General features: G+C 39.6%; 1 protein-coding gene across 11 annotated transcripts in view; it reads left to right on the top strand.

The window, feature by feature from the left end:
* The window catches only part of DOCK10 (dedicator of cytokinesis 10), a 276,033-nt gene that overhangs the window by 216,119 nt on the left and 33,951 nt on the right, over positions 1-25,963 (top strand). For 6 of the 11 annotated variants that reach the window (XM_047773649.1, XM_047773645.1, XM_047773651.1 and 3 more), the window contains 14 exons: positions 6,396-6,542; positions 9,808-9,891; positions 12,366-12,462; positions 14,375-14,419; positions 16,188-16,363; positions 16,491-16,607; positions 18,114-18,225; positions 18,944-19,065; positions 19,155-19,269; positions 19,356-19,422; positions 19,641-19,688; positions 20,176-20,289; positions 22,367-22,491; positions 25,456-25,568. In XM_047773649.1, the coding sequence (XP_047629605.1) occupies positions 6,396-6,542; positions 9,808-9,891; positions 12,366-12,462; positions 14,375-14,419; positions 16,188-16,363; positions 16,491-16,607; positions 18,114-18,225; positions 18,944-19,065; positions 19,155-19,269; positions 19,356-19,422; positions 19,641-19,688; positions 20,176-20,289; positions 22,367-22,491; positions 25,456-25,568 (1,482 nt within the window). The remainder of the gene's footprint in view (positions 1-6,395; positions 6,543-9,807; positions 9,892-12,365; positions 12,463-14,374; positions 14,420-16,187; positions 16,364-16,490; positions 16,608-18,113; positions 18,226-18,943; positions 19,066-19,154; positions 19,270-19,355; positions 19,423-19,640; positions 19,689-20,175; positions 20,290-22,366; positions 22,492-25,455; positions 25,569-25,963) is intronic. The other 5 variants (XM_047773650.1, XM_047773646.1, XM_047773652.1 and 2 more) reach the window with 3 other exon arrangements.

Below are 25,963 nucleotides of genomic sequence, written 5' to 3'. Positions count from 1 at the left end.
TTTTTTTTTTTTTTTGCTTTTTAGGGCCGCACCCGTGGCATATGGAGATTCCCAGGCTAGGGGTTGAATCGAAGCTGTAGCTGCCTGCCACAGCCACAGCCACAGCCACAGCAATGCAGGATCTGAGCCACATCTGCGAACCACACCAGAGCTCCTGCCCGGCAACGCTGGATCCTTAATCCACTGAGCAAGGCCAGGGATCAAACCTGCATCCTCATGGATGCTAGTCAGATTCGTTAACCACTGAGCCACGATGGGAACTCCTTCATTTCCTTTTAAATGGGAGACAGGATTGTGTGTGTCCGTACAGGTTCTTCAGAAGCCGATGCCAGGACAAAATTAGAAGTGCAGAATGGCTCCAAAGGCTAGGGGGGGACAGGCAGAGGGACTTGGAAGGAGATGGCAAAGGAAGGAGAATTGGCTGGAAAGAGCCTGGCCTATGGGCTGAGAGCAAAGAATGTTCATCAGAAAAGCCCTGCATTGAGCAGATGGTCTGCCTCTGATCCTTCTGGAAGTTCAGTTATTACTGAGAGAATGTGACCTTAGCATGAGTGCGTGAGTGGGTCCCAAAGACTTAGTAGCTACTTCATTCATCCCAGTAGATTTTGGGAATAGCTGAGTGAACACACATCCGTGGCTACCACCCATGGTCCACAGTCCACGACTTATTCTACCTATTACATATGTTTATGAACCTGCTCCTCTCTAGTTCCCACGAGCCTCTCTTCCTGAAAGAACACTTGTAAGATGGAGCCTAGTGCCATTAACTGTAACTCCTGTTACTATTGTTGGTCTCAGGAGCCTACATGGCTCTCATCATCTCCCTCCTCTACCAGCCATTCTAGATTCCCCGCACCCTCAGCCCACAGCTCTGAAGGTCTCAGTGGCTTACCTGTATTGTGACCCAAACCCTCACTCCAGAGGGGCCCAGAGTGGTCTCAGCCTCTGGTCGTTATACTCAGACAAATGGGTAGAGAGGACCAAGAAGCACCCAAGTAAATCGCCTGAGATCCACGCATATTTCTGTCTGTTCCCATTGTGAATCAGACCAAGGGGAAACCTCCAACATTGCCCCTCCCCCACAAAGAGACTAAATCAAACCATATTGCATGGGGTGGGAGGGTGGTCGATAGCGATACTGTCTCCATTTGCATTGCTGGTCAGGGAGAGGCAGTGGCAGAGGCTTCCACTTGGCCTTCTCCACCGGGAGAGGTCCACAGGTCAAGCATCCACTGTGTTGTTACTCCCAGTGCCAATTATGTCAAAACAAATTACACATTTGGAGCAGGTAAATGGCTATTGAGTGGACCTTTGGACTCAGTGGACCCACTGTTAACAGAACTTTAGGCAGGACTATTCCTGTAAGTTCCCACTCCAACTGGGTGGACATGATGGTGCTTTTAGTGTCCAGATGGCAGTATCAACTAGGATCCTGTGTCCAATAGTGCCTGAGATACCTGAGTACTCCCCTCTGCCTAGTGTAGTCACTTTCGAGAAGGACTGGTAGGATCATTACGGCATATACTTCCTATAGTACAGCAGGATGCTTTTTAGGGACCCTGCCTCCTCTTCAGTCAGTGTGTACCTGATCTGAAAGTTGACTCAGGTCCAGGAACAAAGAAAGGAATCATGGCTATTTATTGGCACAAACACCCTCATCTCCTGATCGTCCATTCTTGCTTTCTTGGTGGATGTTTAGCGTTGCCATTGATTCTTGCTGCCTGCCTTGTCCCTGGGAATTCCACTTATCATTAACCAGCTCTACAGCTCCAGAGGGTCAAGCACCCCTGGCTGCTCTCCACACTTGCCATTTGTTATGATAATCGCAGCCTGCTGGCTCCTGGAGATTAAATACAATCACGGGGCCTCTCCTTATCCCAAGGCTGTTAGTGGGCCAGCCCTGTGATTGCCTCTCTCACTTGCAGATAGAAGATGCCACTGGGTGGTCTTAGGGATGTCTATCCCCACTACCTTCTCAATGGCCTTGATGGATGGTGAAACTTCTGGGCCCATAGATCAATTCTTACATGCCCTTCTCTCTCTCCCTCTTTATGCCTTCCCCTATCATCTACCAGGGCCACTTAGGCATTTCTATTCTGCTTGAAATGAGCCATCTCCAGGATTCTAAGTGCCACCTAACAGTGAGTGAGTGGTCCTGATTGCGAGTGGTCCTAGTGGTGGGCGGTCCATCCCCTGAGTTCTCGTTTAAGCATGTATCCTGACAAAGTGCCCTTATGTCAATGAATTTTAACTTATCCACTCGGACTTTCTGGCCACCTTGTGATCAGACACCCTTAACATCCAGTCTCAATGGTATTCCCGCTGAGCTCCTGCTGGCACATGCCTGCTAATTCTTATAACTCCTTGAAGTATACTTTCTTCCTTACTTTATTAGGCCCAGCAGGTTCACGGCTGAGTTAAGCTGGGATTCAACCCCAGTTAATGGCCTGGACTCCTGGAGCAGAGCTTCTGAAGGGTTTGCCTATTGCCCTACAGGGAGAGATCTTTGCAGTGTTCTCCCATGTGGGAGAAGGGCTGACTCTTAATAGGGAGGGATGGGGTACTGAGGAGTCAGGAAAGTCTGCTGAGCCACTGTCCTCGGGTCATCCATCCACATGTCCCCATCCATGCTGCCAGACCTCAGGCCTTTCCAAACATGGCTTTGACATAAGCATAACAGACCTGACTTGGCTGCACATTTAATCAGTCTGGTATTCCACGACTCTTAGTTCTGAAGTCCTATGTTTGCTTTCAGCTATGACTGCTCTCCCTCTTTTAGTGAGAAGACCCTCCTGTCTGGGAGGAAGAGAAAATCAAACGTGAAGATAAGAATGATTCTGATCACTATTATTAAGCTATATCAGGAAACCTCAACACTGTAATCTTTGCTCTGCCACTAACACGTTAGATGATAAAAGAAAAAAAAAAAGATACTTAACATCTCAGAGCCTGTTTTCCCATCTATAAAAAGAATTGATTGGACTAAAATTCTTTACTTTCCACCAGTATGTGTCTGCTCAAATAGATGGGCCACGAAACACATTTATGAACAGCCTGAGAATAAGAGAACTGGGAGTTCCTATTGTGGCTCAGTGGTAATCCGACTAGTATCCATGAGGATATAAATTCAATCCCTGGCCTCATTCAGTGGGTTAAGGATCTCGCGTTGCCGTGAGCTGGGGTGTAGGTAGCAGCCTCGGCTCAAATCCTGCATTGCTGTGGCTCTGGTGTAGGCCTATAGCTGCAGCTTCAATTCAGCCCCTAGCCTAGAAACTTCCATATGCCACAGGTGTAGCCCTAAAAAGAAAAAAAAAAAAGAATAAAAGAACTCATCATAGATAGCAGTTTATCTTCACTGATTCAAGGTCTCACCCAGTTTTCTTCCAGGAGCACATGACCCTCCAATTTTCTAACCATTTCTAATAGTCGCAGAAGGAAAAGACTTTATAACATCATTTGGCTTGAAAGCATTCACAATAAACATTTCCCAAGCTATTCACATTTTTTTGTTGTTGCTTTTTAATTGTGAAGAAGGTGGCTTTCTCTTCTGTTAAAAAAAATTCCTTCATCAAGGAGATCTGAGGAAGTCTGGTCCTCTGAGAGGCAGGTAGACCCTCCCCGGCACTCCTGCAGCCTTGTCCGTGGTGAATTCCTCCTTACTGGGAACTGCTGAGTGTCCTCTCAACACTGAGCTCTAGTAGCAAAAGATTGCTTGTACACACCCTTCTGTCTCCCATCAGCCTCTTATCCATAACATGCCTTCTGAGCCTGGTCCTCGTGACCTTTGCCAGCCCACAGCCCAGGTTCTCCAGTGCTTTCCTGCTCTGCTACTTGGGATCTGACTGTCTTGTCACCTCACTCCCCTTCCTGCCCTGTCCTGAGACAGAAAATCCAGTTTTCGGTGCAGGAATTCTCTCACCTCAAGCCCTTGGGATAGACTTCCAGAGGTTAACGAATACTCACGAATCTACAGTCAGCATGTCTTGGAGTTAAGAGTGGGAGTGGGCCAGAGTTCCTTCAATGGCACAGCAGGATTGGAGTTATCCCTGGAGCACTGGGACACAGGTTCAATCCCTGGCCCAGCACCGTAGGTTAAGGATTCAGTGTGTTGCAACTATGGCTCCAAAACTCCATATGGCTCAGGGTAGCCAAAAAAGGAAAACAATAAATAAAAGAAGAGTAGGAGTAGGCCACAAGGGGAATTTGAAAGGAGGGCCAAAAGGGGAAGGAACAGAGGGAATTTCAAACGTCTGTGTGAAGAAAATGTTGGCAGTGATGTGTGTAGTGTGTCTTCAAGGAGTAACACAATGAAGAGAGGAAAACTATAAATGTGCTTGATCAAAAAAGTGATTGTTGCTTTCATAGGTGAACTGTTTACCCCTATGTCCCAAGGTATATGGGAATGAAATATGATGTATGCAGTTAAAGCCACTAGGTTTATTTGTGGTTAATTAAATTTGATTTCAACAATAAGCTTTAAATATATATAGTATAACCATGAGATCTTCAAAAATGCCTATACAGTAGAGTCCTGGTAAAATGGCTGAAAAAAAAAGCCAGTCCAAGCTAGCTCCAGCATCTGACAGTTAATCACTGTTTGTTCCATGCAGTTTCTGTAAGTTTAGCCTTCATGGTTTTTATTCTTGCACCCTGGAAGACTGGGTGCTCAGAATTTTAGAAAATATTGTTCAGCCTAATTCTTCATTTTCTGTATCGATCTATAATGAAAATATGAGTCTAATTTTAAAGTCAACCTGTAAAGATGAATGAATCTTACCCATCTGATGCAAAGGGGCTGTGAAAATCACAAAGTATAGACTGAGATGAGACACCTCAGCTGCCTGAAGCTTTCCCCTTATGTGCAGGAGCTCAAACAGGAGTGGACTCCTGGACCTGAAAGCAGTCTTTAGGGGCTTCTACAGTGCGTGTATTTTGTAATCTCACGGCAAGATCATTTTTTATCTTATGACAAAAGCATCTTGACCGGGAAGTCCTACCTGCACCTGCTGTGGCAGATGCTAGGACCGTTTTAAGACTAGCTATAAAATGAATAAGGTTTGAGCATCCAATGGAAAACATAATGACTTTAATTGATAACCCTGTATTGTATAATTGAAATTAGCTAAGAGAGCAGAACGTAAATGTTCTCCCCCTCAAAATATGCATTAACTAGATGGGGAGGAGTAATTCTTTCACAATCTATATGTGTATCAAAATACCACAGGGTATGCTTTAAATATCTTATAATTTTAAATGTAAATTATAATCTCGATAAAATTGAAATGAAAATTTTAAAAAGACTATCTGGGATCACTACTCCTTAGAGGACATTTCAAACCAATATCTGTACTCATTCAGTTATTCACTTACTTGTTTGTTAAAGTTGTTTATTAGAGAATTCCTAGTTTTAAAAAATCAAATAATTGACTTTTAAATTAAATAGAGAATTGTGTGTCAAAGCAAACGTAGAATAACATTCATTAAACTATAGTTATTTCCTGAGTATAGTTATTTCCCGAGAGGGAAGGGAAGGGAATTAAGATGTGAGAGGTTATATTTATTTATTTATTTGTCTTTGGTCTTTTTCTAGGGCATATGGAGGTTCCCAGGCTAGGGGTTTAATTGGATCTGTAGCCGCCGGCCTACACCACAGCCACAGCAACGCGGGATCTGAGCCTCATCTGCAACCTACACCACAGCTCTTGACAAACTAGATTCTTAACCCACAGAGCAAGGCCAGGGATCAAACCTGCAACCCCATGGTTCCTAGTCGGATTCGTTAACCACTGAGCCACGACGGGAACTCCAAGATGTGAGAGGTTATGAAAAAATTGTTACATTTCTACATTGTCTAATAGTGTGCAATTCATATAATTTACTTTGTAATGAAAAAGTGAAAAATGTACTTTATAATGAAGAAGTGAAAAATGTAATGTAGAAGGAAACATTAAATGAAAATGATGGAAATTACCACCTTGAAATAAATTAAAAGTGCCTCTTTTTTTTTTTTTTTTTCATGGCAGCACCCATGGTATGTGGAAGTTCCCAGGCTAGGGGTCTAATCAGAGCCACAGCTGCCGGCCTACACCACAGCCATGGCAATGCTGGATCCGAGCCTCGTCTGTGACCCACACCACAGCTCAGGACAGTGCCAGATCTTTAACCCACTGTGCAAGGCCAGGGATCAAACCCACATCCCCATGGATACTAGTCAGGCTCCTTTCCACTGAGCCACAATGGAAACTTCCAAAAGGGCTTCTATTTTATTATTGCTTTCAAGTTTTCAAAAGGACTCTTTTTGTTTCGATGATATTAGTTAAGTCTTACAGTTTATATTTTCTAGGCTTAGTATTTCATAGGCTACATTATAAAGAAATAATCCATTCTCTCTGTAGCTTTCTCGGCCTCAAAGATTTCCTGAATCTTACCAAAATGAATTGGACAATCTTGTTATGGTCCTGTCTGACCATGTGACGTGGAAAAACAAAGATGCACTTGAAGAAACAAGAAGGGCAAACCACAGCGTGGCCAGATTTCTTAAGGTAAAACTTACATTCAAGATCATAGTTCCATTCAAGCCTCTGTGATAGTGGTTGTGAGATACACTAAGTGTTAATTGAGACACAGCATTATTTAGGATGAAGCATCCAAACTACCAGTATTAGATGAATATTTTCATCTATACATCTTTCCTGCTTTTTGATACTTTTTCCAGTTTGGAGTCACATAGAACAAAAACCAAGGTTAGAGAAACATACCCACTTGAGTGTTGCCAAATGTAGTACTTCTAAGTATTTTCAAAGAGAAAAAAATGAGATTCTTTAAAGGAAAAGCTGCACTGCAGCAATATTATCCTATTGGGCATTTCTGTCCCAGAAGTGATATTTTGAATCAGGTATAGCTCTAACAGTGATGCCAGATAGCCACTTTAGGAAAACTTTTGGGAACTTAGCATTTGTGTTATATTACCTTGATGCTTTTTTTACATGATGGAAATATTATGCATTAATTGCATTAAAGGAAAATTATCAATTGAGCAACATAAAGTGTATATATATGTGTGTGTATATATATGTATACACACATATATTTAATAATATTTCTTTGAAGTATAGGTATTCATATTGAATTGAGAAGAAAAATATGCTTAAGCCAAAAGAAAGCTAATGTAGAATATCACTTAACTGGAAATACTTTCAACCTGAAACATGATATTTTCTTCTATTCCTTCTTTTTCTCAACTATTGTAAACTTGGTGAAGCCACGTTTCTTATTTCTTTACAATAGACATCAGAATAGGTGTGAGAATTTATAAATACATACTAATAACATAAAGCTAAGACGCTACGTCCATAAACAAAAAATTAGCCCAAATTGTCTTTGGTAAGTTTTAATCCAGTCTAATTTCTTTTTTAATGTGTTACAGACTATTTCAAACATGTGTACTGTATTTGTTCTCATCTTGAATTTTTTTTTCAGTAGTTTGCCTCTTATTTTTGCTTTTTTCTTGCTTCCAGAAAAAGAAAGGAGCAATCAGGGTTAAGAAGGAAGAGAGTAAAGGAGAAAAAAAAATACTTTAGTTTTCTACCATATTTTAAGACCTATGAGAATAAAGTTGATTACCATGCTAGTAGTTTATTTGAAGTGCTTGATGGAGAAGAAAATTTGGAAAAAATGACACACTGTCCAGTTTGTAAGCAAATTATATTTAAGAAACATCTGCAGTATTCTTCCCTAACTTGCAAAATGAAACAAAACAAACAAACAAACAAAATGTTGCATAAGCAAGTCTCTTAAAAAGGACCCTCTTTGGCTTAATGCTCTGTACTTATTAGAATAAATATATGTTTTTCCTGGAGCTCATTTATGCACCGGTTGCTTCTGGTGGTGCATAAACGAGTGTTCAACAGGAGGGCAAATTAAAAGTGTCCAAGATGAAAAAAGTCACAAAGTATAAAGCTAAGGGTGATACCAGTGGTTTGGTGAAGTCTGTGAGTAAAAAGTATGTATTTACAACAGATAAACAAATATGTAGATTCATGAACTGAAAACTGAAAACAGTACTTATATGTGATGTTTAAAATGGAAACGTTAATATATTGTACATTAAAAAATCCATTGTTCAAGCATTGTTTTCAAATTGTAGTCTTGATGGAATTTATTTGACACAGAAAGCTTAAGAAAACTCTGTAAAAATTATTAGATACATCATCTTAACTAGAAGAGAAAAAGGGAAAGGGAGAAAAAGTGATTTTTTTAGTGTAAAATTGTATGTTTCAAGTTGAGACTTTCTACTGGATGTACTACCTATAAAAGATTGTATGCCCAGTCCTTTCTGAGAAAAGAAATTTGTTTGTCGCATTGAGGAGAGATTAAGGAATGCAAAGCCTGAAGTTCCCATCATGGCTCAGCAGTTAACGAACCTGACTGGCATCCATGAGGATGCAGGTTCAATCCCTGGCCTCACTCAGTGGGTTAAGGATCTAGCGTTGCCATGAGCTGTGGTGTAGGTCGCAGACAAGGCTCAGATCCTGCATTGCTGTGGCCCTGGTGTAAGCTGGCAGCTACAGCTCCAATTGAACCCCTCGCCTGGGAACCTCCATATGCCATGAGTGCAGCCCTAAAAAAGACAGAAAGACAAAAAGAAAAAAGAAATGAAATGAAGTGAAAAGCCATGGGAGTTCCTTGGTGGCTCATTGGGTTAAGGATCCAGCATATACATTCTGTGGCTTGGGTCACAGCTGTGGCTCAGGTTAGACCCCTGGCCCAAGAACTTCTGTACTCTGTAGATGCAGCCAAAAAAAAAAAAAAAAAAAAAAAAAAAGGAAGAAAAGAAAGAAATGCAAAGCCATTACAATGGACCATATTGAACTCTTTGGATAAGAAAGAAGCCTTCTGTACTGAATGGTGTAGCAGCTGAGAAATTCACCATGTGGTAGGTGTGCTCACACACGTGGGTGGATCAAATGAAACACACGCACAGGGATGACCTCCATAGGCCCTTCTGTTAGAGCAATTCCCCAATATATCACTTCAGTAAAGATGGTCCATGCCTCCCTCACACTTTTTCAGTGCAATCATTGGCCACTGTAGCTTGGTTACCGGTTGCATGGCCATTGGTCTTTGGGAGAGAGAACGGGTGCTGTGCCAACTTGGATGCTTACCTGATTCCTCCAACCCCAGAGACTCTTTAAGACTCGCCTTGTTACGGTTAAGAGGGTTCGAAGACAGAATAAGAGACATAGTGAGCAGCTCACTGATAGAAATCTGAGGATCTCTTCCCTTCACTCTTCAAATGCAAGCTGCCTTGGCTGAAAAGAAAAGCTGTTCTGATGAAGGAGGCCAGTGAGATTTTGGAAAGTTTTCCTGATCTGACGCTGCTACCCTTGTCCCTACCAGATTTTGTACAGCAAAGGATCTTCACCTGAGGAACTGTGGAATCGAACTATTAAAAAAAAACAGTAATAAAATATAACTAAGTGGTTTAAAAAATAGACAAGAAAATGCTAAAACTTTATTAAAAGGAAAGGGCAATAATAATTCATTGCAAAGCTCCAAGAGCTGCTTTAGGAAATTGATAAGTATGAGTTTGTAACTTTCTGGTGTGTGTACTATATATATCTAGTATTTTATTTAATTGTCATGTGGATGAGTGCTAAGTATATTGCAGAGATTTTTAAAACATTTATTATACACCACATTTAGTTAAACGTGATTTTACTTTCATATATTTACATCTCTCTCCTAACATTTCTAATGATCCTTAAAGTAAAAATGTCTGAATTTAGAATTTTATTTTATTTTTAGCGCTGCTTTACATTTATGGACCGAGGTTTTGTGTTTAAACTGGTTAACAACTACATCAGCATGTTCTCCTCTGGTGATCCCAAGGTAAGAACCATGTGCAGGAGTGACTACTTTCTAAACTGCTGCATGATAAACAAACTGGCAGCTGTATATATCTGTCTAAGGCAATAACCTACCCATTCTCTATATCAAAAACTAATTTCTATACCAATGAGAGGGAGCCTTTTAAAATGAGTCATCTGCAAAGTAAGACTCCCAAGTCCTTCCTTCATGGGGGACAATGGAGTGTGAAATGTTTGCATTTCACTTCCCTGAAAGGAGTGGTTCTTTCCAGCTGCAATTCTTGAGCCTCAGGTTTGCTCCGAACTGTCTTGGTTTTAGCACTGAAGGTCTCACTTCCATGGAAATCTTCTCTCTTGGGCAAAACAGGACATTTGATCACCCTGCCTAAAAAGAGGGTATGTGTTGGGAGATTGGAAACAGTACTGTCTAGAGGGCAGGTTCTCAAAGTCAGGTTCTTGGACCAGTCATCTCAGAACTGAGCTCCCACAGGGGGGCCAGAAATCTATATTGCAGCACGACTTCTAGGTGATTCCTGTGCACTGTCAAGTTTGAGAACCACTGAGCTGTATCCTATAGAATACGTTAGAAGCAAATCAGACTGGAAATGGGTCAGATCATGAAAGTTGTATCAGTTAAGGTTCTTTGTGTTACAAGCAAGAGAAACCTACTCCAATTTAAGCAAAAAGGCATTTTTTGGCAAGGATGTTTGGAGTGAATAGCATTGATGACTCTGGAGAACTAGTCTTGGGAAAGAGTTGGAACCAAGGTACTGCCAGGGCACAAGAGTAACTACGAAGAAGAAACCAGTGGCCAAGTTCTGCTGCTGCTTAAATAATCAAATGGGGCCATTTTCTCCCTCTTAACACTCTGCTGAAGATTTACATTCCATGGAGTTCCTGTCATGGCTCAGCGGTTAACAAATCCAACTGGTATCCATAAGGACACAGGTTCAATCCCTGGCCTCGCTCGGTGGGTTAAGGATCTGGTGTTGCTGTGAGCTGTGATGTAGGTTGCAGACTTAGCTCGAATCCTGTGTTGCTGTGGCGTATGTCGCCCGGCAGCTACAGCTCCAATTCAGCCCCTATTCGACCTCCTGGGAACCTCCATATGCCACAGGTACAGCCCTAAAAAGACAAAATAAAAATAAAAATTAAAGAAAGATTGACATTCCAGTGAGGAAGCCTCTGACCACCTTGCTGTGGGTCACATGCCTGCCTCTAGGGGAGGGAAGATGGGCACCTGAACTCATAGTTCCCCATTAACCTTTGCTTTTTGGAAGGAAGATAAGTTCCCAAGGGGAAATCATCTAGGTATGGGGAAAGAATAACGAATATAGAAAGGCCAAACTAAATAATCTTGTTGGAGTCTTTCATGCCAGGCTTAGGGGGCTGAACATTATTTTATGGCCATGGAGATTTACTTTAGGCTAGGAGAGTTACATGATTATGTCATTTGGTTTTGAGAATCCAATTCTCTTTGTAAATATTTTTGGAGAGAATCTTCGTTAGTGCTCCAGTCATGCATGAAATCTGCAGAATATCCTTTTCAGTATAATTCTAGTAGACCTAAATTATATATTTTTTTCAAAGACCAAACAGAATATACTCAATAGAGAATAACTGACATGTAGTTTAATTATGCTCCTGTTCACTTTGATGTACAAAGGATTAAGTCAAATACTACTCTTGTTTGAGACAGCAGTGTTTAAATTATCCACTGAAGGTGCCACAGCACGTGATGCTAAAATATTTGAGCAAATGGAATGTCTTTTATTCTGTTAGCTGACATTAGTGAATACAGGGAACGCAATCTAACTGAGTCTTAAAAATTGATTGCTTAGTTTGCATGACAATGAAAATAGAATGGTTATGAACGTGCTAATTGTTCTTATTTATCTGGTTGTATTAAGTTGTCCTAGACCATGTCTGCACCCCATTTATCAAAATAATCATCAAAACATTGTCAAAAACACAGGCCTCTTTGCAAGGGCAGGGAAGAGGTAGAATTAGATAATATGCTCCGAGAATATATTGGAAAGAGATTCACTCTAATTTTAGGTTATCTGCACCCCTCTCTTCCCTGGTGTTGAATCTTAGGTGTTGATTGGCATGATTTGTTCTTTGAGCTGAGTATAGTTGTAGAGCTCTGTATGTGTGGTGAGGCACTGGTTTTTTTGTTGGTTTTTTTTTTTCAGAATAAACATGCTATGATATGTACTAAAATAAATGAAAAATACAACTCAGATTGCATCTCATAGAAACTCAATGTAGGCTGCAAATTGGATCATTTCCTGAATAGGTCTTGACCGATTTCCAAAAACAAGGAGCCTGACTACATTTCCCACTTCAGAGGGGACAAAATCTTTTAAACTTAACAATTACCCGGTAGTCACACCGAAGTAACTCCGTCTTCTTTTTAGATAAAAGATTCAAGTGCTGCTTTTTATTAACTTCCTTAGTGTGTGAATAATAGTCCTTCCTTTGCCTCTTTTTCAGATCTTATGCCAGTTTAAATTTGATTTTCTTCAGGAAGTATGTCAGCATGAACACTTTATTCCTTTGTGTCTTCCTATAAGATCAGCAAACATTCCAGGTAATAATTCCCAGAATTTTTTTTTTTTTTTTGTCTTTTTAGGGCCACACTTGTGGCATATGGAGATTCTTGGGCTATGGATCCAATCGGAGCTGTAGCCGCTGGCCTACATCACAGCCACAGTAAGGCCAGATCCATCTGAGCGACATCTGCAACCTACACCATAGCACACGGCAATACCGGATCCTTAACTCGCTGAGCAAGGCCAGGGATCGAATTCGCGTCCTCATGGATACTAGTCAGGTTCATTACCGCTGGGCCATGATGGGAACTCCCAATTCCAAGAATTTTTATCACTTCCTACAAAGTGAATACTTCTGTTGGTTCGCTTTTTCTAAAGCTTTTGTTTGCTTATTATTTTCCTATTTCCTCGGTCTTGGTTTTGTCTGAAGTTGTCACATGGGCATTAAATCAGATTAAAATGCAGAAAGATTAGTGGCATGTGGCAAAGAATACAGTTCTGTATTTCTCAGTTTTTGTCTATGCTTCCTTTTTTGTTAAAGAGAAGGCCAACAAACCATAAAATTGATGCTTGTAAATCAAAGGATTTTTAACCTAGAGCCATACCTTCTTTCACCATACTGGCTCTAAAAGACTTTTTTTTTTTTATTTTGAGAGACATAAAATTACAGAGAGGAAAAAAAGTTACACTTTGTGAGTATCACTATTTAAAATTATCAATCATCAGTGTGTGTATGTTAAAATGCAATTCCTCAAAATGAGTTTTATATAAAGAAAACGTACCTTGAAAGCGAGGAAGGCAGGCAGGCATGTGGGTATCAAATATTTTTAATGATACCTCTGGTTCAGAAAGAGGCAGAGATGGGCGTGCAGGTAAAAATGGGGCTTCACCTTTTGTTTACTACACTTACTATAGTATAAATGGTCTACTGACAATAGTTTCACGTATCGCTTTTGTTAAAAAATATATTTACACACATGTCAGGATGATCATGGTTGAGAAGGAACATCACCCGACATCAGAAACCAAGCAAACACTGAGCCACAAAGACAATCCAAAAACAACTTATAAGCAACATATTTTCCTTCTACTTCATAATGCATACATGTATCAAATCATGCTGAACACCTGACACTAATACAATGTTAGATGTCAGTTCCACCTCAAGAAAATAAATAAATTGATATTGATTCATTAAGCACTTTACTTTTAAGCAGTGAGTACATTACAAGGAGCAGTTTTGATATTCATGGCAAGCAGAAACTTAGATGCTAAAAACCTCTGGATCACAACTTGCAGTAATATTGGAGGGAAAAAACAAGTAATGTACATTATCAAGCCTCTAAACGTTTTGTCATGTGACTCTGAAATAGAAGCTGTAAACAGTATTCCATTATTTGTCTAACTTAATGAAACTCATTTCGTCCAAATGCCTTCGTAGACTAAAGGATAGAAAAGAATTTCTGACTGTAACATTTTTAGTTTTTTGTTTTGTTTCACTTGTATGAACTAGCACCAAGTTATGACTGGGTTAGGCAGGCTGGTTAAGACATACTAGAGGAGCAAACCTGTTTGTGTCATTTGGATTCTAGTTGTTTACTGTGTGTCAGTAGCTCAGAAAAGTCCTGATAGTCTACTTTGGAGATCTGATATTATTAACAGAGAACATAAAAATATGTTTCGTTAGGGAGCAGATTTCTGATAGAAAAATAGACGCCCAAGAAGAAGGCTAAGAATTAAGATAATTCTGTTCATGGCATTCTTTTTTTAAGGAAAGAAGTAAACAATCTGAGATACTTGTCTTGAAAAACAAAGCTTTCTTAAAGGGACTTACCCTTATTTTTAGGACAGTATATTTAATTTTTCAGTATAAATTACACACAGTTAATGAATAGAGTGATTTTCTGACTGTATATATCTGAACTTCTTGTTTATTTATGTTAAATCCAGATCCTTTGACACCTTCAGAGTCAATACAAGAGTTACATGCATCAGGTAAATAATGTTATTTTATGTCACATTTTATCTGAGTCTTAGTAACTACATCATAATTTGATGATATCAAAGGGTTCAAGTTTCCAGTTTCCAGAATGCTAATAAGTAGCCACATATTTAATATCAAAATACTAATAAAGTTGATTGAACTTTTCTATTATCACAGATAATTAAATGCTTCCCCAACTTTAATTCTTCTATACTTTATTCCCCAGAGCTTGGCTTTATTTTAATTTCCCTAAGCATCTGAAATTTCCCTAGAGTGTATATAAATAAAATTCCAAATCATATGTAGTAGCTGTTTGTTCAGTGGAACTAGCTTTATATGATATAATTCTGTCAATAAACCACAGCCTGGTTCAAGCCATTCTCTCAATATTGAGGTTGATTAGAATCCCATGAATTTACTTTTACCCCAAACAAGTTCACAACTTAAAAGAATCTGAACAATTTTTTTTTCAAGCCAGAGGTTGGGAATTTGATAGTTTTGTTTTCTTTCTGGCCCCTAGCTATTACTCAGTATTTCATGGAAAAATTTATTTCACCTGACTCAGCCCTTTGATCTCAGTGTCCTGAACTTAACACATTCCCTTACTTCTGCTTTATGCAGCCTCCTCAAGGACTGAAAAAATCAATATGTTTAATTTGCACCTGGTTGGTTATGACCTGGAATATTCCTAATGGGTAATCCTAAGGATTAAAGGAGATAAGGCTTGTAAAGTGCTTAGGCCTAGTGTTGGCACCCAATCCATATTCCATGAGTGGACACTAGTCTTGTTATTAACAACTAGATTTAAGAAGCACGTGGATGATTCTGAATAAATGCATTATCACTGGAAATCTTAACATTCCTTTCTCTGTAATTCAGACTCAAAATTGTGCAGCCCCCTTTGGTTTTTCCTCTCTCTTTGCTCCTTCACATCCTGCAGCACCCCCCTCTCTGGGTGATTTTACTCCTGCTGCTTGAGTCCCACTACCCCAGGTCCAGACCTCTTCTCACCTCCTCCCTCTGTTGCTACAGCCTCCTGGATTGAAGCCCTCACCCCACATCTCTCTACAATCTTATTCATTTCTAGCCTGTAATATTAATGAATCAATAAAGCACAGGTCTGATTGGGCCACTCTCTCGAAGCTGTCAGTGACTTAACATTTCCTACAGAATTCAGTGCAAATGGTAAAGGAACCTAGATGCCAGCTTAGGAATATGTACTAGAATTTCTCCCTCATCCAGCCTCATCCATCTAGGCAAAGCAGGCCCAGATAGCAGGCCCAATCTATCTCTCAAGTCTTACTTCTTGCCATTCCAAATCTGGCTGCTAGACTTACTGGTCTTCCCCAAACCTGTGCCCCCAGAAGTCTATGCAATCAAAATCCATCCCTTCTCCCTGCAACCCCCCACTGCCTCCAGCTACCCACCCAACTCTCTGCATCTCCAAACCTTAAGCATCCTCAAAGGCCCATCTCAACATCTTCCTTCTGGTTACAGTTCCTGATTCCTCCAGATAGAAAATAAGCTTTTCTCCTCTCAACTCCTACAATACGGTAGACACACCACTTTTATGGAATTTAGCATTTGACGCTGAGTACTCTTCGAAGTAGCACACACGGAATACTTGACGGAATGCTTCTTTTCGTCTCTGTAGCAAGACTGCTTACCTGAATCCCTCCTAGTAGGGAAAGGGGTTGAGAGTTGTTTGCTAAATCTCACCAGGTTATAAAGTGACCATTGGATTTTCAATAACATGATCTCTTTGCCTACCTCACAAAGATATGCCTGAATATTCAATCACGAATGAATTTTGCCGCAAACACTTCTTAATTGGAATTTTGCTCCGAGAGGTTGGCTTTGCTCTGCAGGAAGACCAAGACGTAAGGCACTTGGCTTTAGCAGTCCTAAAAAATCTAATGGCTAAGCATTCGTTTGATGATCGATACAGAGAACCAGTAAGTGATCTTCCTTCCTCCTTTCCCTAAACACCATTTAATGGTTCGCTGCATTAAATGCATTATCAGACCAACCAGGCTATTGATTTTTATGTGAATCATGTCTTTTGGCTACTCTTCCATCTAGGCAAAGCAGGCCCAGATAGCAAGTTTATACATGCCCCTCTATGGTATGCTTCTGGACAATATGCCAAGGATTTACCTGAAGGACCTGTATCCTTTCACCATCAATACATCGAATCAGGTAAGTTTGCATAATATTCCAAGTGTCTATTTGAATAAATTGTTTGCCTTTTTTGTATGTTTGCCCTACATAACTATTTTCCTGCACCTGTGAGCAAGGGACAGATAAAATAGCCGCTTCTTGCTCGGTGTTTTGATGCATTTGCATCGTGTTATTTGTTCCAGGTTGGTCACTAACCAGGTTGGCCTGCCACTTGTCCATCTCTTTAGCATGTTGTTTTCATTTTCCTTTGTTCTCTTCACTGTCTTCCCGTTTGCACAGATGCCTCTGTTGCATTCATGACCTCATGACCTATATACCCTTTCGCACATCGGCTTTAGGCCCACCTGGTGTCCGTAGAGCCAAGTGCCTTATTTGAAGTCACAGCCTAGGATTGGCCTGTCATTCTTCCTCCACTGAGTCATCCTAGTGACCATACAATGACCCACTTGAGATCTGTTGCCTGTGTTCAAATCCCAGACTAGCCACATTGCTGAATCCAGTAATTTTGCAGAGTAGATCTGGGAATAGTTACCCAGGGTAGATCTGGGAATAGTTAAGCTGTCTGGAGGAAAAGCATAAAACACATATCTCACATATCTTCCATCTAGAAGTCAGGAGCTATGCCTTTGGAATTTTTTTTTTTTTTTTGGACCTTGTTGCAATTCCATGACAATCAGTTACTATCTATGTGACCTTAGGGAATTATTCAATGTCTTTAAGCCTCTGCCTCCTCATTTATAAAATGAGATGGATTATCTCCACCCCAGGATTCTTATGAGGATTAAATTGTGTAATAGAAAACATTCATCATAGAGACCGGCACGTAATAAGTACTTAAAATCTTGTTTTTAACAATAGTACTATACAAGACAACCCATGATAATAATTTTATATAATTTACAATATAATCAGTGAATTTATGGTATCACTAATAGGTAGAGTCTAAAAAAATACAACAAACTAGTGAATATAACAAAAAAAGAAGCAGATTCACAAATAAAGAGAATAAACTATTGGTTCCCCTAGGGAGAGGGAGAGGACGAGGGGCAATAAAGGAGTAGGAGATTAAGAGATAGAAACTAGTGTGTATAAAATGAGCTACAAGGATATACTGTACAACACAAGGAATATAGCCAGTATTTTATAATAACTATAAATGCAGTATAGCATTTTAAAATTATGAATCACTGTGTTGTATACCTGTAACTCATACGGTATTGTACATCAACTGTACTTCAATTAACTTTTTATAATCTGCATTTATCAATAACTACTCTGGTTATTTAGTCTGTATGGAAAAGATAGTTTCCACGACATTGTTAAAAAAAAAATTTAAATCACTTAAGAAATCTTGTGACTAAGAGTACAGTTTGATGATATGCATTTTCACCACCTACTTTGACTGGACTCTAAATGATCAAATCACATATCATCTAGTTGAAAGTGCAGTGAAGAAGGCATATGTGGGTTTACAATGTTGAAATATGACAGTTCTCACTAATCCCTTCTGTGCTTTGAATCCAGGGGTCTAGAGACGACCTCAGCACCAATGGAGGATTCCAAGCCCAGTCAGCTATGAAACATGCAAACTCTGTGGATACATCATTTTCCAAAGATGTTTTAAATTCCATAGCAGGTACTTCAGATCTCCCGGAACTTGTGTTGAACACCCATCTGTGTTTACATTGTATATATCACTGTGCTTTTTACCCACTCCGTAGCTCATTATACATAATCTATGTGGCAAACTATACCACATTCATATGGCCGAAGAGTCTTGATACATATTTCTTTAAATGCCATCCAGCAACTTCCTCTTTTACTCAGAGTTCATTTTTTACTTACATCAAGGAGCAGTCTGCTCTGATGTTATCATAATTGTTTCATTCTGGAAACACTCTTAAAGTTTTTCATTGCATACCGCGTTTTAAAATATAATAGCTCTTCAACTTTGAAGATTATTTTTAAGAACTATTTTGGAAATGTCATCTTAATTTCTTATAGACAGTCAAAAATTGAAAGCTTCTTCCCCAAAAGCATCCTTAGGAATTTTTTATTAAGCGTTTTGAAATAGAAACTTTCTTTAAAAGGCTTTTAAAGAAATCAAAGGAACACACTTTATTTCCAGTTGTAATGGTCTAAATGTTCCTAAATCTTTAATGCTGGCATGGTTGTTGTAACAATATTTTACAAGTTGCATATCTTTAATGTCAATCCCAGACTCTGTTATGTCAACCTGTCACAGTACTGCTGCCTCTTGGATGATCAGCATCCTTTTGGTTGATCGTCTTAGCTTTCTGTGTGTGTGCCCATGCATCTCATTATCATCTGTGTGCTGTGGCTTGTGTTTACAGCATTTTCATCAATAGCTATTTCTACAGTAAACCATGCTGATTCCAGAGCTTCGTTAGCAAGTCTTGACTCCAACCCAAGTACCAATGAGAAGAGCAGTGAGAAAACCGACAACTGTGAAAAGGTACGGCTTCCCTCCCAAACCTCCTGAGCATGGTAGGCGTCAGCAACCTCCTAGTCTTACTCAAGTCTTGCTGGTTCTTTAATTCCCAGATTCCAAGGCCCTTGTCCCTGATAGGCTCAACTCTTCGATTTGACAAGTTAGATCAGGCGGAAACCAGGAGTCTACTTATGTGCTTTCTTCACATTATGAAAACAATTTCAGAGGGTAAAGAGAGCCCTTTAAAATTAATTAAATTTTTTTTATAATTTAAACTTTAAAAAGTCTCACGCTGCTTTGGTAATTCCTTTCAGAGACTCTAATTGCCTACTGGCAAAGAGCCCCCAGTCCAGAGGTGTCCGACTTCTTCAGCATCTTGGAGTAAGTTTTATAGTTGACTACTTAAAATTTCTTTCTAGAACCTTCAACATATTTTAGTGTACCATTTTTCATTCTAAGTACCATATGGTGAATTACCTATCAATAATAATCAATAAACTATTTAAAGAAAACAGTATTTTTCTTTTAAGGTATTGGATGAACACTGTATAAATAAAGAGGCATAAATAATTAGAATGTGATTTTTTTTTTCTTTCTAGGGTTTGTCTTCAAAATTTCAGATACCTAGGAAAACGTAATATAATAAGGTAATTATTTTAAATTCCAAAAAGTCAGTTGAATCTTTTAAAAAGAATTATGATTTATTGTCAATGTATTAGGTTAGACTTATATGTTAGAAATCTTAAAATGCAAATAAAGTTTATTAGGTTGACCTCACGTTAGACTTGGAAGTTTGGCAATTCCCCTATACCCAGAGTAGATCTGGGAATAGTTAAGCTGTCTGGAGGAAAAGCATAAAACACATATCTCTGAATGGAAACCCTTCATGTATCTTCTCAACTAATTTGTCTATCTTTATGTGAATACAACTTGAAAGATGCCTAATGAAGAAAATAATTCCAATTTTCTTAATTACTTTAAGAAAATAACTGCCATAAGCCCCTCACACCTCCCTTAAACCCCCAATTTCCCATTTCCAGAAGAAAATATGATTATATTTTCCATAGCCTGTGAAATATGTCACTGTTACATAATCACTCTGTCAGTTGCCCTTTTTATTCCTTATAAATTCAGTTTTCCTTGCAGAAAAATTGCTGCTGCATTTAAATTTGTGCAGTCCACCCAGAACAACGGAACTCTCAAAGGATCTAATCCTTCCTGCCAAACTTCAGGCCTCTTGCCACAATGGTAATGTCACATTTGCTTGATATTTAAAATTATATTGTGAGTGTTTATGTATGTAGGATGTGGATACACACATATGCACACACATCTATAGATATTCATATAAACACAGATAACTAAACCAAACACAGATTTCAAGTCACTCTCTATATTTCTCTGAAGAAAGTTCATAGGTACTTCCCTGTCTTCCCCACTAGCTTGTAAAGACCTAAGAAGCAAGGATTATGCCATATTTATGCGCATCTGTACGCAGTACCTTGCATAGAATGAGGGTCAGTGAGTATCTTGAACCTGAGAAGACGTATTTCTGATAAATGCCTATGTCGATGTTTGCTAATCTTCTAGCGACAAAGTAAAATATGGGGTGGGATCTCCCTCTTCCTTTCAGTAAGGATAATATTTTAGCAGTATTCTTAGGGTTTAAAGCCACACCTGAGGCATGTGGAAGTTCTCAGACCAGAGATTGAACCCATGCCACAGCAGTGGCCCCAGGCCACTGCAGATCCTTAACCTGCTGCACCACATGGGAACTCCCTCAAAGTATTTTTTAAAGAATCAAATGCAATAAGGAAGCATGGCTGGCCCTATAAATTCATTAGATTTTTCAGTCCTCAGACTGACTGAACTAGTATATAAAACCTAGGGTCACCCTTCATTAACCTACCCTCCAGGAAACATTGGCCCTGAAATCCTACCTAAGAGCTCTTCTGGGTTTAGCAAATCAGAATTCTTGGCTAAAATTTTCTCTTGTTTGATGTATTCTCCCCAAGGGTATCATGATAATATATAATATGAAAATGGCTCTATTTTATAAAGAGTTTTAGAAAGAAATATGAAAGTAGTAGCCAATAAATCATAGACTGAATGTTGCCTCTTTAGTCACAGGAACCCTTTGAATTGCCCCCCTTAGGACAAAGCAAATGAAAACACGTAATGGGCATGTTTTTGCAAATGGTAGTAGAATAGAGGACTATAAAAGGTGACTTTCCACATTTAATGGCTTTGGTAACCCACCTGAGGTCACTGCACTTTTGTAGGTGTTTGGTGGGCAGGGGCTGATCATTCTTCTGCTTCTCCTCCCAGAAACCACAGCTTTTCCTCCAAGAATTCCAGACTGAAGGAAACTCACCACCTGGAGGCATACAGCCCCAAACCCAATCATCTTTGTAGCTGAAGGAATGGCCCAGACCCTCTTGGCTGTTCAAAGCCAAATTCAGATCTCCAGGGCCCCGAGCCATCCAGAGCAGTTGATTTAGCCAGAACCAAATAAACCTTGGAAGTAAGACAGAGAGAAAATTGCTCCTTCTTTTTCAGGCTTGACTCTTCAGGAGCTCCTATTGCCTACTTTCTTCAAAGAAATGTGCTATGACTTTGCCCAAATGAGAGCTTAAATGGAAGTCAGAAATGGGAAGTATTCCTGCTTCTGCAAAACGCTGCCTCATTTCCCCAGCTGGAAGTGCCAGGGGCATTGAATGAGAGCCCTGGCCACCATCCCCTCTTTGGGAAATTAGCAGCACAGAGACCCCCTCAGCTCTCTCCCCCACAAGGATCGTATGTCAGCCCCTCTCTGTGGGTGTGACACAAATGGAATGACAAAACTCGAAAGAATGTTCAGATATAAAGAAGTGGGAAACAAAGGGTTATTTTAGACCAGACTTTACTTTTCAAAATTTTACCTCCTACAAATAATTGATACAATTGAGCTATACAGTACTGTAATTTTTTAATGTCTGCCCTTGTGCCTTTCTGATCAATCAATAGCCAACTTAACATCCACAGAGTCCCATGAATTCATTAAATAATAATGAATATGCTTGAATAATGAATATGAATTCAGTATCTATTATTTGTCTGCAAGCCTTTGGTATCTATTATCATCCTGAACCCTTTGTTGGCTTAAATTAAATTTCTCCAAAAGTACTTTTAAAAGTTCCTCACATCATGCTACCTATAATTAATATTTTTTTAATAAAAAGTCTCTATGCAAAAATGTTAAAAAATATTTGACTCAAGAGTGTTTGAATGAACTTTTGGTTGTCATATTCCTATGGCTTTACCAGTTTTCTTCTTTCATTTTCAGGATGCACACCACCTCCAGTCATGAATCACAGAAGCAGCACCGATCACAAACATTACCAATAATTCGAGGCAAAAATGCACTTTCTAACCCCAAACTCCTACAGATGTTAGACAATACCATGACCAGTAAGTAAATCAGAAATAGTATCAGCAAGATGGCTATCATTTTCCTCTAGATGTGTGCAGGACATAAAATCCATTATGTTTCAGAAATGTAAGGAATGTTCCTGTGCCCCCGAGACCACTGTTTTTCAGGCTCCGAAGTAGCCTGGGGAACATTCCTGAGAGGAGAGGTTTCAGCAGGAAACAGTTTAAAAACGTAATGTCCCAAATGATCTGTCTACACAGCAGGAACAGATCCTGGACATGGAGGACAGACTTGTGTTTACCCCGGGGGAGGAGGGAGGGAGTGGGATGGATAGGGAGTTTGGGTTGGTAGCTGCAAATTACTGCATTTGGAGTGGATAAGCAATGAGATCCTGCTGTACAGCACAGGGAACTATATCCAATCACTTGTGATGGAACATGATGGAGGATAATGTGAGAAAAAGAAAATACATATATATATGTAAGACTGGGTCACGCTGCTCTACAGCAGAAATTGACAGAACATTGTAAATCAACGATAATAAAAAAAAGTAGTGTCTTCTTGAGGAGAAAGGGGGAAAGTAAAGCTCTCAATATAATATGTTCAGGGTAGTTCCTTGGAAACAAGTGGCTTTGGCCTCATGAGGGTTATGGCAGCCTCTCTCAACCAGATTCTTGTTGTCCGCCCTTTGGGAAGAGGAGAAAGTTGTCCAAATCCTAGAAGCAGTAAGCGGGTCATCTTGAATTCAGGGGTGCACACATTCCAGGTGTGAATGAGCAAAATATGAGACCCAGTGTTTTGTATCATGTAAATGTTAGCAATTATGAAGACTTGACCACAGTTAACCATGTGTAGGTGTATGCCTCAACCTGCAAATGCATGTAGTGTGTAGGTGTATGCCTCAACCTGCAAATGCATGTAGTGTGTAGGTGTATGCCTCAACCTGCAAATGCATGTAGTGTGTAGGTGTATGCCTCAACCTGCAAATGCATGTAGTGTGTAGGTGTATGCCTCAACCTGCAAATGCATGTAGTGTGTAGGTGTATGCCTCAACCTGCAAATGCATGTAGTGTGTAGGTGTATGCCTCAACCTGCAAATGCATGTAGTGTGTAGGTGTATGCCTCAACCTGCAAATGCATGTAGTGTGTAGGTGTATGCCTCAACCTACAAATGCATGTAGTACCTTTCTGAGGAGGCCGTTTATGCAGACTATCCACTGAGACTGTACGTTTGGTCTATTAGCCAGGGAGCATATAACATGATCCAGACTGCTTATGAAAGAAACACAACTCTCCCAACGGCTAAATCAATGAGAAAGAAGTGAGAAATAATGGAAAACAGACTGTTCCAGTCCCTTGAAATGATAAGTGACAAATGAAAAGGGTACACTCACTGTCTTGGTTTGAGTTGAGACAACAAGACTCCACAGACTGTGGAGCTTAAACAACAGACATTTATTTCTCATAGTTCTAGAAGCTGGGAGGTCTGAGATCAAGGTGTCAGCAGATTTGATATCTGGTGAAAACCTGGTTTGCAGGTGGCCACCATCTTGCTGTGTCCTTACATGACAGAGAAATGATCTCTCTGGGGTCTCTTTTTAAAAGGGCACTAATCCCATTCATGAGGGCACCATTCCCACAACCCTAATTAACTCTCAAAAACCCCACCTCTTACCGTCATATTTTGAATTAGGCTTCGACATATAAATCTGGGGGGACACAAACATTTAGTCTTTAGCACCCACTAAAAACTCCATTTTGTGTTTTTGCTTCAGCCAACAGAGAAGTTGAACAAATGGAAGTACTTTGATTTAATCAATTACTTATCAAAACACTAGTAAACATGGTCTATGGGGTTTTTTTATTTTTAATGATTTTTATTTCTTCCATTATAGCTGGTTTACAGTGATCTGTCAATTTTCTACTACACAGCAAGGTGACCCAGTCACACATACACATGTACATTTCTTTCTCTCACATTACCAGGCTCCATCACAAGTGACTAGATATAGTTCCCAGTGCTATACAGCAGGATCTCATTGCTTATGCATTCCAAAGGCAGTAGTTTGCATCTATTAACCCTAAATTCCCAGCCCATCCTACTCCCTCCCTCTCCCTCTTGGCAACCACAAGTCTGTTCTCCTTCTCTGTGGAAAGGTTCATTTGTGCTTTATATTAGATTCCAGGTATAAGTGATATCATGTAGTATTTGTCTTTCTCTTTCTGACTTACTTCACTTAGTATGAGAGTCTCTAGCTCCATCCATGTTGCTGCAAATGGCATTATTTTGTTCTTTTTCAGGGTTGAGTAGTATTCCATTGTGTATATGTACCACATCTTCTGAATCCATTCATCTTTTGATGGGCATTTGGGTTGTTTCCATGTCTTGGCTATTATGAATAGTGCTGCAATGAACATATGGGTGCATGTGACTTTTTCAAGGAAAGTTTTGTCCAGATATATGCCCAAGAGTGGGACTGCTGGGTCATATGGTAGTTCTATATTTAGTTTTCTGAGGTACCTCCATACTATTTTCCATAGTGGTTGTACCAATTTACATTCCCACCAACAGTTCCCTTTTCTCCACACCCTCTCCAGCATTTGTTATTAGTGGACTTATTAATGATGGCCATTCTGACTGCTGTGAAGTAGTTTTGATTTGCATTTCTCTAATAATCAGTGATATTGAGCAGTTTTTCATGTGCTTTTTGGCCATCTGTACATCTTCTTTGGAGAAATGTCGATTCAGGTATTTTGCCCATTTTTCTATTGGGTTGTTGGCTTTTTTGCTGTTGAGTTGTATGAGTTGTTTATATATTTTAGAGATTAAGCCCTTGTCAGTTTGTCAGTTGCATCATTTGAAACTATTTTCTCCCATTCTGTAAGTTGTCTTTTTTTTTTTTTTGGTTTCCTTTGCAGCTATGTTATAAAAGAAAAAGTTCCTTAAAGGATACAAAGATTTGGCTTAGTCGTTAATGCATTTTCTATTTTGTATTTTGTAGGCAACTCCAATGAAATAGACATTGTGCACCATGTGGACACAGAGGCCAATGTCGCTACAGAGGTTTGCCTGACTATTCTAGACCTGCTAGCCCTCTTCACTCAAGTCCACCAGGTGAGTGTGACCATAGCGTCTTCCACAACATGATAAAATGAAAGGTGTAAAAGTCATGTATAGACAAGAACACATTTTTAAAATATTTTACGAAGTCTACGAACCCTACATAAATCAACCTGAGTATGAGTGGAGAACATGTTAAAAACAAGATTCAGAAGTTATCAGAAGTAAGCTAGTGCTCAGTTGGTATACACACGGACATATTTCACTATTGTCCAATAATAAGCACTCTTTCTTCCTTATTTCTCCTGCTTTACTGTCAGACAAGCTGGGTGGAGTGAGAATATGACTACTTTTTCAATCTCAAAAGGATAGACAGCTCACTTGTCAATCCATCCATTAGAGAGGTCTTAACCAACCTATATAAAGTTATCCTACCCCCCAAAGCAATT

This window comes from Phacochoerus africanus, chromosome 3, assembly GCF_016906955.1.
Source record: "Phacochoerus africanus isolate WHEZ1 chromosome 3, ROS_Pafr_v1, whole genome shotgun sequence".
In the NCBI taxonomy this organism is placed as follows: Eukaryota; Metazoa; Chordata; class Mammalia; order Artiodactyla; family Suidae; genus Phacochoerus; species Phacochoerus africanus.
This window is presented reverse-complemented; position numbering and strand designations above follow the sequence as displayed.